Source organism: Momordica charantia (assembly GCF_013281855.1).
Source record: "Momordica charantia cultivar OHB3-1 chromosome 4 unlocalized genomic scaffold, Mcharantia_2.0 BLBB01000004.1, whole genome shotgun sequence".
NCBI lineage: Eukaryota > Viridiplantae > Streptophyta > Magnoliopsida > Cucurbitales > Cucurbitaceae > Momordica > Momordica charantia.
The window spans coordinates 23,160,661-23,175,958 of record NW_028275162.1 but is presented as its reverse complement, the minus strand read 5'-3'; the positions used below and the strand labels follow the sequence as shown (position 1 = coordinate 23,175,958).

Below are 15,298 nucleotides of genomic sequence, written 5' to 3'. Positions count from 1 at the left end.
ACATTTTTATTTCGATTTCAATATTCACCATAAAAGTAAAAAGTAATCTTTACCTTTACCTTTACCTTTACCTTTACCTTTACCTCTATTTAACTCCTTTTGTGAGACTTAAATTATCAATTTGGTTTCGATGTAATGGTTTTCATTTCATTTCAATTTAATTATATTTGAATTTTAAATTCATCTGTATGATTTTGTTAATCCTCACAAAAATTGTAATATTGTTAACCCTAATGCAATTAATTAGTTAACATAGCTAGCAAAATAAATAACATCCACCTCATTACCATGTAAATAAACATATGTCCCTATTTAATATTGTAACAATTTCTGACATGAATAGTTTGCGAGATTGGATTATAAAATAATTCCCTTAAATTACAGGGATTTCTTTTTAGTTCAACAACATTTTTTCTTGGGAAGGAAATCATCTCATTCAAAAGGTACGTGAGAAACATACAAAATGGGACTAAAAGAAAACACTCCAATTAAGCGAAATGATCGATATGTGTCTTAACTAGTTAATCCATTCAGTTACAATAATTTCATAAATCTAATCAAGGATATAGTTGCAAATGCAACAACCTCATAGTTTAAAATTGAACTAAAATTTAGGGTTTAGAGTTTAATTGTAACAACTTTATGATTAAGGCAGAGCAACTTTTATATTTTAGGGTTTTAACATTCTTTTACAACTTTTATAGAAATTAGTTCTATCTCCTGAATAAAAGGTACGTGGTTCTCCATCTGAATTTTTTTTTTTTTTTGGGTGGGAAAAAGTAATTATGTACTTAAATACGAGGAAACAATTAAAATTTCACCTATGCGGGAAAAAATAATTAAAATGTCCAAAACTAAATATGAAAGAGAAATGGAATATTGTAATTTAGGAGGGGGGAATAGAAAGAGACGGAAGGGACCATATACGCGTGCAAAACCACACAGATATATATATTTTATATAGAGAGAGAAGGTAATTAATTTGGTAAATTAAAATTTAACTATAAAATACCTTATTTTATGCATAATTAATTTCTCAAAATATCTTCTCCGATGTCACGAGATATTTTTGCTGACGTACCAAAAAGACCATCTTATTTTCTTCCATTTCTTTTATAAGACTTCTCTCTCTTTCTCAAGGAAAAAAGTGTAAAGGCAACAATTTAAAATTTGCTAAAGATATTCTTTTTTTTTAAGTACTAGTTTTATTTTGTTATTACCGGGTACTATTTTTTTTAATTAATTATTAGAATAAAAATGCGTTTGGGTAGTTTTCTGAATCAGGGTTTCAAGCGTCAACTATTTTTTTTTTCAGTATTTTTTTTATATGATAGTAGAATTAGGTTGTCTCCCAAAAATATTTCTTTTAAAGTATTTATTTTTTAATCTCCAATTTAAACGGGGATATATTAAGTAAGCTATAATTCAACAAATTAAGGCATGGTCTCAACATTATTTCTTCATTTTGGAGCTATTTTAATTAAGGTAACCTTGTCACAAAAGGTTTTATATGGGTATAATAGTGCAAGGTGTTAGGCTAGTTCATAGAAACCTAACTAATAACATGAATTTTAGTTAATTCTAAATATTAATTCACTCAATAAGAAAGATCAATGTTACTCTAATCAAAATAGCACGAGCATTTTTCTTTTACATTAATTGTAATAGTACATGCTAATGTATATATACATTTTTGGGATAAAAAAAATTATCATCCTTACCAATGAATTAAATGTGCACTATATTAATTATTAGGGAACTAATAGTCCATAATTTATAAAAGATTTTTATTTTTACAACCATACTATTCTGTAAATTATATTTAGAAGAGTGAAATATACCGACACATAAAAATGGAAGGATCCATATTTAAGAAGCATTTGACTTGCAATTTTGTTTAGATTTATTAACCTTGAATCCACGGTGTCATAAAAACAGCATAATTGGATTGGAAAATAAATAATTAGCACGTAGTAGTACAATATAAACGCAAAACAAAAAGATGCTAGTGTTATTTTAATTAGAGTATTGAAGATCTTTCCCTTCCACTCCCTATGATCAATCATTTACAGTCGAACTAACACACCTTGTCACATGTGACAAGATTTTTACCTTAATTCAACATATAAATATCGTTGCTATAAGTTACCTTTGGCGACGAGATTAATTTCGTCGTTGAAGGCCTTATGTTGAAATTTTTTAAACGCACGGCTTTATTTGAAGATGAGGTTTAACTTCGTCGTTAAAGGTGACTTATTGTGACGAAATTATTTCGTCGCTAGAAATTTTAGAATTCGACTGTCAATAAAGTTTTCACACAGATTTTTTACCACGAAACTTATTATTCTGTCATTAGAAGTCACTTTTACCGACGAAATTAAATGTAGTCGTTAAAGGTCTATTGTAAAAGATTTTGAAACGCACGACCAATTTAGCAACAGAATCTTATATCGTCGCCCTACCTTACCTAATATATATGCATTATTTGGTTTAATTGGGAGATTGGAAAATATTTATATTGGATGGATCATTTCAAAAATACTTTAAACATTTCCACACATTTTTGGAAGACGTTACCATTAATCGATAATAAAATAAATAGTCTTTTTCTTTTTTGTCTTTTTTTGACAATATTCTTTTTGTATTTTGTTAATTTCTAGTAAAAAAATTATTGAATTTGAAACTAACTAAAACTTGACAAACTAAAATAGAACTTTTAAAATTTTATGAGTTAAATTAGGAACCAAAATTATATTTTAATCTTTTCAAGAATAATTGTTCTCAAAGCCTAACTTTATTTGGTTTAAGCTAATTTCTAAAAATAACTATAAATATCTTATTAATGCTGTAATTGGAGACCATGTACTTTTCGTTGTTGTTAGATTATTATTCTTTTAGTTTTATTTCATTATTCAAATTTGGTTTATTCGTATTCATCTCATTCAAATTGTATTTAAAGTTTATTTGACTTGAGATTTCTTAGTGAAATCTAACTTAGGATCATTAGATTAGTCTTTTACTAACGTTTTCTTAATATAAGTTTGTTATTAATAATGCATTTTTAAGTCAAAGTGCACTATTTAATAAAACTCCAAGCTGTCGTGATTATTATTCTATCCTATAACTATTTCCATATAAGAGTGTTTTTTAAACAATAAAAAGTACTATGACAGAACATCAAACTAATTTATTTTGCGTCCATCACACACTAACGTGAGTCGAGAACACAATTATACGTTTTAGTTTAAATATTATTCTTGGTCGTATATTTTCAACTTTTATTCGATCAATTTTTTTACTTTCTAAAATGTTTATTTTAGTCGGTATATTTTCAACTTTTAGTCTCTGTGCTTTTTAAGTATCTATCATAATCTTATACTTTTAAAATGTGACTGTTTCTTACTTATCTTATTTTTCTATCAAAATTTCAGCACTAACACTAACATACCACCTAAAATTCAAGTCACATAAATGTAAAAACTTAACTACAAAATACTTGAATCTAGCTAAGTAAAATAGCACCAAAATTCAATAAGAAAATTTCTAAATTCAACCAAAAAGTGTCCAATGAAAAACCAACACCCACTAGTATATTATCCATCAAAAACATCTCTTAAAAATATAAACTTAAACTAATTGATGGTATTGATTTATTATCTTAATTAAGGTTGTGATTTGATGGAATCGAAAGTTTAAGATTAAATTAATTTACTGAATCAAGTAATAAAAAAAATGATTTTCCCCAAAAGACTATCAAACTACTAATTACAAATAGGAAATAAAATTATGTTGTCAATAAGTAAAACTAAAAAGGGGGGGCAACTACAGATTCTTTTTTCTCTGGTGATGAACATTTAGAAGCATATATAAACATTAATTGGAGTGGTAAAATGATGGAAATTAATTCTCTAAATATTGAAGAGAAAATGTGTAATGTATAAGTAGGATTTTAAAAAACCACAAACAAGATGGAATTCTCATATTCTCAAAAAGGCAACTACAGATTCCTTTTTCCTTTTATTTATTTATTTATTTATTTTTATTTTTATCAACTAATTAAGGCAAGCAACTCATCTTTCCATTTTTTCCACATGAAACATGAATGGTATTGCATATATAATTTCCCATACAACTTTTCACTGTCATGGAAAATTCTACATAGTAGGAAGAATATTTTAACTTATTATATTTGTTGGGTGCATTGTATCTCATAAAATATGAATGCTTTTCTTCAGATTAACGGGATTAGACAGAGATGAATGTAAAAAGTAAAAAAATAAACAACTTTTTGACGCAGAAAATGAAATCTTTAAAAATGTCATTTCTATATTTTCAATATTTTTAAATTCTAAATTTGTTGTCAGATCAAACACCTATTAAAAAATAATAAAAATATAAAATACAATTTTCTTTTCAATAAACTTTTTATTTTCATATTTCTATATTATTTTTAAAATCACCAACCAAACGCGTTCTTAACAATCCAACGTTGTGGAAAAGATTTTAGATTTTTTTCCTATGAAATAAGGATAAAAACTACTAATCCCACATACTTAAAAATTTTGCAAACAAGTGATTATCTAATCGTGAGATAGGAGATTAAAACTGCGAGCCCCACTTTTTTTTTTCTCTTTGTGGACTTCAAAATTGAACCACACATGACACAGCAACAGTGACAAAGAAGAAAAGAAAGTGAAAATGATTGATGGGGAAGAGAATTGAATGCAACAATCCAATGGGATCCTTCTACTGTGACTTTGCTCATTTCCCACCACCACAATATTTGCAAAATCTAAACCAAAACCCTGCCTCCAACTTGTGTCCATCCATTTGATACGTATAAATCATACCCATAAAATTTATATATCGACATTTCTACTCCGAAATTGTTTATTTTTTAACTCTCCGTTAAACGATATTTTTAATCTCCGTTGTATCCGTACAATACTATAATATTATCTACTACAAAAAAAAATTAAGAGATATATATTGTTGTTAATTATATCATATACGAGGCTATAGTAATATATCTAGAATACCTGCACTTTTTATTGATGGTGGGTTCAAAGAATTCCAAAAAGTAATAAACTTTGGCTTAAAAAGTGCAGGTATAGTATCTTAGAAGATATTAACAGATCCAATAAAGTGAAGATGCAAATGGGTATATGCATGGGTGAAGGCTACAAGTTGGAGATCATGGTTTTATAATGCGCAGCAGCTCGTAAACAGTGAACAGATTATTAGACGGAACATAGCATGCAAAGAGGTACCCAACAAAGATTAGTTGCATTATGTTAATCAAAAACTTTATAATATACATAGAGCATGATTAAAAGAAAAGCAAAAGGACAAAAAAAAAAAAAAAGCAAAGAAAAATGAAATTGGAAGAGTCAAAGAGGCAAGAGAGAATTAGGGTTTTTTGGGGGTTGAGAAGCGACGGATGGGAACCCCAACAGGCAAGCCAATTTAGGGTTTGGCAATTGGCTCTGAACCACCAAACCCCAAACCCAACACCACACAACCAAAAACCAAAAATTTGGGTCCCCAAAAGATGTGGCCAATTGGAGACTGAAGGGTTACACTTCACGTATATATTTTTCCAAGTTGGCTTTTGGGTGAACTCTAAAGTCATCTCTCTCTCTCTCTAATTCTCTATTTTCTTTCTCTCTCTACGGTCAGAAAGAAAGGCTGTCAAAGTTGAAATGGGATCCATAGATTTAGGGGGACCAGAAAACTGGAGGAGCTAAAGCTAGCAGTTTGTAATTTCTGTGTAATTAAACCACAATTTTTCACCCATTTATATCAATAAATAAATACGTCCTCCTCAAAACATCTTGTCTATGAATCCTTACCACCAATACTTCCATCTTTTTCATGGATTTTTGTTTTGGTTTTACTGTTTTGTTCGGGAATTAATTGTCGTATTTATTGCATTTGTTTCTACCTAATGGAACGCGCTTAATTAAATTATTTTTGAAAATTTGACTATTGAGCAATAGTTGGAAAAAAAATTCAAAATAACACCAAAGAGAGGGAGGTGGATAGAGGAAATGTTAGATAACCCAGCCTAGTTGTTTTGTTAATTAGTTTGGTGGGGAAGAAAATGAAAACCTTTTTTCCAATGACACGTTTAAATTACTTCTAGTTAAGGCCTAGAAACTTTACTGTCACTAACTTTTTGACATATTTTAGAAAACTAACTCCCAAAGCAATATATATTATTAGTGTTTTTCCGAGAAAGAGCATGAAGGGTGAAAAAAAATTTAGAAAGTAAATTATAGATCTCACGAAATAGGATAATAAGATTGATTAGGTTAATCTTATCTAGAAATATGAATGGTAACTAATTTTGACTTAGATCTTGGGGAGGTAAATAATAACAATAAAGATAAAAGATAATTGAATTTGATTCTTATTCTGATTTTTTATTTTTGATTTTGAGTAAGTAAGTGAACAATTTTTTAAATTAAGATTTAGTTTTCGAATCTGCAAACAAACCTACCTTCCAAAGCAAGAATACAATTCTATTTTTCCATTGAATTCCTTATTTCGGTTTTTAGATTACCAATTGATCTCACAAAATAGTAAGAATAAGATTGATTAGGTAGATCTTATCTAGAATTAATGGTAAAGCTAATTTTGACTTGATGCTGGCTATATTATCAACGAGGTAAATAATAACAATAAGGATGAAAGAGAATTGAATCTGATTCTTATTCTTGATAAGTAAACAGGACCTCAGTTCAATAATGAACATATTGACCAACGTACTTCACGTGGTGGTTACACTAATTACAAGTCGTTTAGGAAGGATTATAAATTTATTAGTGTAAACTAAATCCAAATTAAGCAACAAAACAGAGGTTAAGACTATAATGCAGTGATTTAATAATCAAAACCAGAACCCCTAATATTCCATTAGCAGAATCCCATGTTTTGGTTCTTGTTTTTCATTGCATCAAATTTGAGAAGGGAATCAACGAAGCTAAAATTGAATCTGGCATGCAGCTTTTAAACTCTCAAAATCCGACACTGATTTTAGCATGAACATCGGCAGATTCAAAAACCATCCTAAGGCTTAACATACATGTTTGGGGGTAAACATACCCAAGACACGTGGAGGACCCTTATTAGTATTTGAAGAAACCAAATAAAAAGGATTGTTTAGGTCCACCTTGGCCCCGCCGAGGAGACCAGGTTCGCCCACTATAAAAGGCTAAGTATGGGCACCAAGGTTCGACCTGACTGGGGTCCGACCTGCTCGGAACCCGACAGGTCCGATATGAGAAAAGACACATAACCGCCGGTCGTGTGTACTGTCGGATCCATCACCTATAAATAGAGGACTTCATTTCACGTTCAGGTATCGAATCTCATCTCGAACTAAATAAGGAATCCGATCTATACTGACTTGAGCGTCGGAGTGCTTACCCTCTTGTGCAGGTCCACTCTAGTGTTCAGGTCGGAACCGGAGACCGGGTTCGAACTCGATTCGTGAAGAACCGTTGTGCAAATTCTTGCATAGACAATACGAATCTAAAGCAATAGATTCTTGTTTTTCCTTTTAGTAGTCTTTTTGGTTGGAAGAAGAAAATAAAATACTAAGAAAAAGGACAGAGTGGTGTGGTGGTCCTGTCTCAATCATGCAACTTTTTACCAAAAAGTTGGTGCCAAAACTAAGCTAGCTATGTTTTGGAAACAGTGTTCTGCTTTTAAAAACAAAGTTCAGCCAAAATATGTTTGAATCGATTCTTTATTTTATTTTATTTTTTTTTATCTTTTCATTTAAAATAATGGTTAAATTAAAAGTTTAATTTTGTGAACTTTTAAAGTTAGTATTTAGTAAGTTAAATGATATTTAGAAAATATCTAATAATTTCTTAAATTTTTAATTTTACTGACATTTTTATTTTGTGTCTAATAGAACTAAAATTTAGAAAATATGTGACATGTCAAAATTTATAAAATACAAATACAAAAGTTCATAAATTTGTTAGACACTTTTTAAACTTCAAGAAACTTATTTATTCAGTGAAACTCTTTTTCTTCTCCATGAGATTGTGAATTTAGCTTAATAAAATTGTCAAAAATTTTGTCTTAAAAACAACTTTGAAAACAAAATTAAGAAAAGGGAGTTGTAAGAACAATTTCAAAATAGTGAGTGACATTTTTTTTCTTTGTTACAATTAGTGAAGAAGTGAAATTAATTGCTATATTTTTTTTTCTTTGGGGAGCTTTAGGTGCATTATTGCACTTTGCTATGGTCTTCAATATCATTCTTTTGGGCCCAAGTTTATAACTGGATCGGCCCAAAGGTCAAATAGTCAACCAACGTATAGAAGCCCAAAATTTTATCAAAATACTCGTTATATATAACATGAGTACTACAAGGTTAAATTATAATTTTAATCCCTGTAATTTGAGTTTGGTTTTTGTTTGGTATCTTAAAAGTTTCGTAATAATTCTTATCATTTAGTTAAATTTTCTCTAGCTTCTTTATTATTATAAAATGTTAAGCAATTTTCTTACGTGACATGTTTTCTTTAGATGTGACAAAGAAGTAACGAGATGATGTTTAATATAAAGTTTTTACAAAATATCACATTATCAACTTAAACATAGCTCAACAATTATCCTATTAACAATATGATAAGCCACAGTTGAAATTTGAGACTTAAATTGGTCGAGTATTTAAGAGTTTCGAGTTGGACAAAAGATAGGGGAATTATGTTTGCAAAAACAAAATTCTTTAGAAATCAAAAATTCATTTATTTTCCACTCAATTCAAATCCTAACATGGTAAGCTTAGAATGCTAGCTACCAATTTCTTCTCTTTACCATTTTCAAAAAATAAATATATAAATAAACATTTAGTAACTGAAACAATGATTTTAAAAGCTATAACCATAGTGACTCCATTGAAATTTGGAAGTAACAAATTATATAGTAATAAGTAATAACAATTTGGGTGTCATATGACAAGGCCCAAGGCCCAGGCCCAGGCCCATGTATAACATTAGCATGGCAAACAAATCAAGTGTCTGTTTTGAGATTGGTGCCAAAGCCAAGTTAGCTGTATTTGTTGTTTAAGGCAATATTCAATCCATGCATCCCTATTCCCTTCTAAACTTAGCAATTTCACAATTACAATTCACTCTCCTTCTCCTTTACCATTTTCAGACAAGAGACAACACAAAACACAATTCATTCTCTGCATCTTATTCTTCTTCATTTTTCTGCAGAATGCAGCAAAATCAAAAGATGGAGGGCCACAAATCAGACACCAACAAAACGAATCCCCGAAAGGATGGAGTAATCATCACTGTGTACGTTGAATCCCCCAAATCGCATAACAATTCCCATCAAAACAGGGATGCCAATGCCCTCAACAAAATTAACCCCAAATCCAGAGGCAGAGGCTACGACCGCCGGGCCCAGCTCCTCGCATACTCTCGCGACCTCAGAAACCTCGATTCTCCTCTCAAACCCAAGGTCTGTCTCCGTCTCTGCCTCTGTGTTGCTTCGTTTTAATTTCATTTTTGAGTAGGAATTGAAAAGATCGATAAATTAAAATGCTGCGTACGTACAGAAATGGAAACTGAAGGTGAGATCGGAGACACGGTATGAACGGGTGGGGATGGGGAGAGAGGATAGAGCAGAGGTGGTGGATCAGCGATGCCGCCCCAAATGCTTCTGCTTCCAAAGCAGGACAAAGAAAGCCACTGGGAAATCGGGTTCTTCCATATTGGTAAATTTCCGGCCGGGAAATGAATACCCACTTGATCAGTTTTTTTGTTTTGTTTTTGACGAGTTGGTTAATGGGTGTTGCGTTTGTGTTGCAGATGAAAATGAAGAGTTTGTTGAGAGAGTTATCAAAGGGGTGTAAACGCAGGAGTGATGATTGAGGACAAATATGGTGGGTGGTGATTGTGAAATGAGATCCGCCATTTGTAGTAGTTATGTTATGTATATTGGGTTTGTTTCTGTCTTTCTATGGAGGTTTTTGATCAATCATCGGTCTACCGAGTGAATGTAAATACAAATGCTTGCTTACCTCCTGGACCGGTATGTGACGCAATTTTAATCCGACTTTTCTACTGCATGCAATATAAACAGACAGATAAAACCATACTATATTAAAAAGTTAGTAAAGTTAGTCGTCAACGTGAACTTAATTTAGCGGTAATCGACAACTATTTTGGTCAAGAAGTTATGAATTTGAATCTCAATCTCATGGTCACTGGCCTCTCGATAGTCATGCAATTTTGATCTCACTACATGCAACACCCACAAAAAATTTAATATTTTTGGATTATTATACCATTTTAAGTTGTTGAATGTGTATACAAATACTTGCATGCCTCCGGGACCAGCGAATGTGATGCAATTTGAATACGACTTTTCTACTGCAAAATCAAATAAACCAATAAAAGTATACTACATAAAGAGCACAAAGAAATCATTTTTAAATCCCTACCTCAACTCAAAAAAAAAAAAAAAAAAAAAAAAAAACCTAGTTTGTATAGAATGTGATGGGATTTTAATCTGATTTTTCTACTAGATGCAACACCCACAGAAACTTTAACATTTTTGAATTATACCATTTTAATATTAAGATTATTTAGTGTTAAATTTACATGATATGGTACATAGCAAAGAAATGAGAAGGGAACAAAAATCTACTAACTAATTTCTTGAAATTTGGAGAAATTGAAAATTTTCTTTTCTTAACTGACCTAATTCCGCCACAAATTTTTGTCAAACTTGTGAAGTGTTGTGATGCAAATTAGTGATCAACTTTGAATAACAAAAAGAGTACAATTAAATAATGTTAAAACAACTCAAAACTGTAAGCAATAGAAACTAGAAAAATCCAACCTTAAATATAACAATAACAAATATAAATAGTGGTAGAGGCCACACGCATCTACTGTGGGTTGGCCCAAGTGGCAAACCATCAAGTCCTGAAAAACAGAGATTAGGACCATAGGAAGAACCGTAAGGACATTAACTGCTATTTAATTCAACAAACAAAAAAAGAAAAAAAAGAAACCATTTGTTCCAAAGTCATGATCTGTTGGTCAGTCGTTCAAATGCACCACAATGACAATTGATAACAAATCAAATCAGCTCAGAGGGAGCTCCGCTGCTGAAATACCTTCACACCCGATGCCTCCTTCCTAATAATGCCTATTCCCCCCCAAAGCCAGTGGAGAAAAACACCCAAAGCTGGCGGTTTAAACCAAATTCTTGACCATTAAAAACAAGGAAAAAGAAAAGCTACGAATGACTTATGCACCATGAACAAAGTGGGTATATCACTTTCTAACCGACGAAATAATGCCGACAGACCTCCATTACAAAGAAGAGTTGTAAAAGAATATACATGCCCTATCTCAATAAAAGCTTACGCCCCCTAACTCCCACTTGTTCCTCTCTTCTTTTATATCTAAATAACTTAAGACTTATGGGGCTCTGTTAAATCCTCCTCTCTGTCTTGGCCGCCTCGACCTCCCAAATATAATTCTGCGGAAACCACGTCCCGGTCCACCGGTAGCAGTAGAACCGAGACCTGCACCACGATGCATCCCAAAATCAATCTCATCTCCCCTGTTATACTCCCTATGATACCTACTACGAGAATAGAGACCACCATCCCGTCCAAAACCAAATGCATCCATAGAAAAGAAAGTATCATCTTCCAAATTCTCATCCATATCAGAATCGTACTCACTATAGAACCCGCTTTGGTTTGGTTCCAACACATAATCCCCAAGCACAACAGCTCCAGGGATTGATGATATAATCGTGCTGATCACATCACTTCGCTCCCTCTCATGCTCAAATCTCTTCCACTTTTCTTCAAGCACAGGGTCTACTTCTCGCGGTCGTGCCAACGGATGATTTGCTCTAACATGCTTCTTCAGCTCCTTGTAACGTCCAACAAATGGGCAATTATCCTGCATGCAGCTTCTCTTCTTAGAATTAAGATACTTCCGTGCTGGCTCCACCACTGTCCATCCTTTAACCTGTCCCCTACAAAGGGGACATAGCAGCTCTGGCACTTCAGCCTTCTCACTCGGCTGCCCTGCGTCCAAATTGACGCTTAAATTTTCTACCGACATATTCAATTGTTCTGGATTTTGAGTTGATGTTACTTTTGTGTAGGCTTTCTTGTACTGATCAAGACAATTGGAATATCGACGACCAGTTGCACACATATAAGGCCGGCAACCCTTGTTATACGAGGAACAGAGAAGAAGCACAGCATTGTGAGGGAACTCCATACAGACTGAGCAGGTAGCATCTTCCCACTCTTTCTTCTCTGATCCTTTGCAATTCTTCTTCTTTAGGTAAACATTTTTCGCAATTTTCAACGGGCTAGATGGCAACACATATGAGTTTGCCCTAGATCGTCGGGAATCAGAGTTGCTTGGAATCTTTTTCATAGCCATTCACAAATTGAACCTGAAATCATTAGGGTAAGTGGGGGCATCAGATCACTCAACAGTGGACCTCTCAAGGTTTACACGAAATCAAACCTGCACCTGAATTTTATTACAATCTAACATCGAGATGAGAAAACCCACACCATAGGATTTAAGTTTCATGCCTAGGTCTTCATAAGCATCTAACTTGCAATCATCTTTTGGTCTTAAATCACGTAACAAATGAATAAAAGCACCAGGAAGAAAACCAAGTAAATAGACAATTACACAATAATATCAACCCTCCCCATAACGCTGATAAACATGATGAAGCAGGTTGACTGAAACCACAAGATAACTTCAGACATTAAATAAACAGCATAACCCAAATAGTAAATGCGCCATTCCTTGACAAGTCCAAAAGAAAATTCTCTAATAGCAAAGTTATGGAACTGAACCACTAAAAAGTACATTTGTTTAGTCTTAAGAGAAAACACCTCATGGATTACCACAACCACAAGCTATAAAACTGTTAGGTCAATTACAACATTTAAAATTATAAAAAAAAAAAAACAAGTTGATGTTTTTAGTCTCTGTCCATATGAATGATCAAACCCCCTCAACCAACGCGGTACTTCGAATTCACAAATTGTGTGCTTGCCTTTCAATCGTCACGTTAACCTTGGTCTCTACTTCACCTCAAAATTCATGCAAATATGTCCTTAAAAGACTACAACAATGGATAAACTCCTTCAAACATAACATATTTTCAATTTCGGAACTTCGTGACTTGATAACTTTTCACCAATCACCATAACAATAAAAAGTGTGTTTCCTTTTTTCCTATATATGTTGTGTGTGTTTTCCCTAATTTGGACACAACAGTCAGTCACTCCTTCACATTAACTCTTCGACGCTCTTCACCCTCCTACATGTGGGCAAGGATTTAATACCTACCTTGCTCAAAACAAATTAGTAATCTTGAAGTTGGGAGAAATTGGTGATGCCAGAATCTGAACTTGATATTAATTGCAAAGCTAACTATGCCAAATTATAACATGTTAAATTATTCTACTCAAAGGCTAGTTAATTTGTTTGTTTAACCAAATTTTCTATAATACTAATATTATCATGTAATCAAGGTCTACAACTCCTTTAATAGACCATAAGTGGAGGAAAAATAGACTCTAATGCATATATACGAAAGCACTCAATACCCAAAAAAGGGTCCATATACAATATACATCAAGGTGTAAGGATAATTGAAGGGTTTTGCAAGAAATGCACTAAATGTGACTTCCATAAACATTTAAGGGAGGAGAAAAAAATTCTGAGAGTATGAGAGAAATATAATATCGTCTTTTTCTCATTAAAAATCTATCATACTTGGGACAATAATGGCAAGTTTTTCACTCCTAGTCCTCAAACTTCATTCTAATCAAGGATCAAGAGCGCAAAACTTACTAAATTGAGGACGAAAGAACTAAATGAGCTTCACTAAGTATAATGCAAGGTGAACCTCCCTCTTCCTTAGAAGACTCTTGTTCAAGGGGCATTAAAATGAGCTTCACTAAGGGGTTCCAAGTTGAAAACGCTATTGTGCAAAAGATATTCCTTAGATGGGCTCTATACTTTTGTACATCTATGTAATTTTGAAATTAAAAGGTATTTGTTCAATATAATTTTGCAAACTTCTTAACAAAACAAGATATTTGACACCACATTTTATTCATTATACTATTATAGTTCAATAACTTGAGGACTGGGATTCTACAATTTTATAACATGTTAACAATAAATTCAAAAAGAATGTAAGATACAATTATGATAACATGTTACTAATAAATTTTAGATTCTGATGTAGTATAGTTTTTGTCATGCCCTATAGCCTGTAATGGCTTAAACCTTAAGGTACTGCATCTCTTCACAGTGTATTAAATAAAAAGATACTTTACATAGTGAGACAACTTAAGCAGCCTTCCAATCTTCAAATAAGAGTGACAGCACAGAAATCTGAATAAAAGTACGTACTCCCCCCACTGGTGGCGCAGGCAGCCATAAATTTTCAGGCCAGAAAATTTAAATATTAGGCAGAATGGAAGGAACAGATGATCAGACAGGAAAAAAAGTAAATAAATAACCACAGCTTCATATGAACAAAATGTGCCACCCCGGTCCCCAGTTTACATTCGAATTGTTGTTAGTATGTAAAAATATTCTTAAATCTATGTAAGTACCACGCAATCAATATAAACACAATGCCTGACATCAATTTTTTCGTGGTAAAATAAAAACAACTTTAGCAGATATTGGGTGTAATTCCGAATCGCACAGAGTAAAAACAACGAGGAAATAACTAAAGATAACGAACCCTAAAAAAGGGGGGAACGTGGAATTTAACACTTGTGAGTGTGAAACACAGTACGATCGTTAATGTGACAACCAAACACGTAAGAGGAGACCGAGAGAATGATAAAGGATCCGTGCTCATCAGTGAAGCAATTGCAAAAGTAATGTGAGAGAGAGCGCGAGAAATGAGATCGGAAAAGAGAATTGGGTGGGGAGAGAATTGGAGTGAAGCGTACCTGGATGAGAATTGAAGACGCCGCCGATGAAGGGAAAAACTGGAATTGTAAAGTGAGATGAAGAAGAAGAAGAAGAAGGAGAAGAAGAAGAAGAAGAAGAAGAAGGCGGAGAAGGAGAGCGGAGGATCGAGGCCAGGCGCTCTCGCTTTTCCGGAGGGTTGGGTCGGGAGTTGCGTGCCGCTTCAGGGGATTTCCCCTTTTTTTAATGAAATTCGGGTCAATTTTCACGCCACCATGAAGTCACGGTGTTGATACTGGAGAAGCCAAGCCAAAGCCACCCACGTG

At 32.9% G+C, this 15,298-nt stretch overlaps 2 protein-coding genes across 2 annotated transcripts; one reads left to right on the top strand and one right to left on the bottom strand.

Moving 5' to 3' along the window:
* Positions 1 to 9,013: 9,013 nt before the first annotated feature.
* LOC111011926 (uncharacterized) lies at positions 9,014 to 9,982 on the top strand. The gene is made up of 3 exons (XM_022285919.2): positions 9,014 to 9,492; positions 9,590 to 9,748; positions 9,843 to 9,982. Exons 1-3 carry the CDS (start codon positions 9,106 to 9,108, stop codon positions 9,903 to 9,905), a joined length of 609 nt encoding a protein of 202 aa, XP_022141611.1. The 5' UTR covers positions 9,014 to 9,105; the 3' UTR covers positions 9,906 to 9,982.
* Positions 9,983 to 10,993: 1,011 nt separating this feature from the next.
* Positions 10,994 to 15,240, bottom strand: LOC111011894 (forkhead box protein, putative (DUF1644)). The gene is made up of 2 exons (XM_022285865.2): positions 15,014 to 15,240; positions 10,994 to 12,468 (listed from the first exon to the last, which is right to left on the bottom strand). Exon 2 carries the CDS (start codon positions 12,453 to 12,455, stop codon positions 11,466 to 11,468), a length of 990 nt encoding a protein of 329 aa, XP_022141557.1. The 5' UTR covers positions 12,456 to 12,468; positions 15,014 to 15,240; the 3' UTR covers positions 10,994 to 11,465.
* Positions 15,241 to 15,298: the final 58 nt, after the last annotated feature.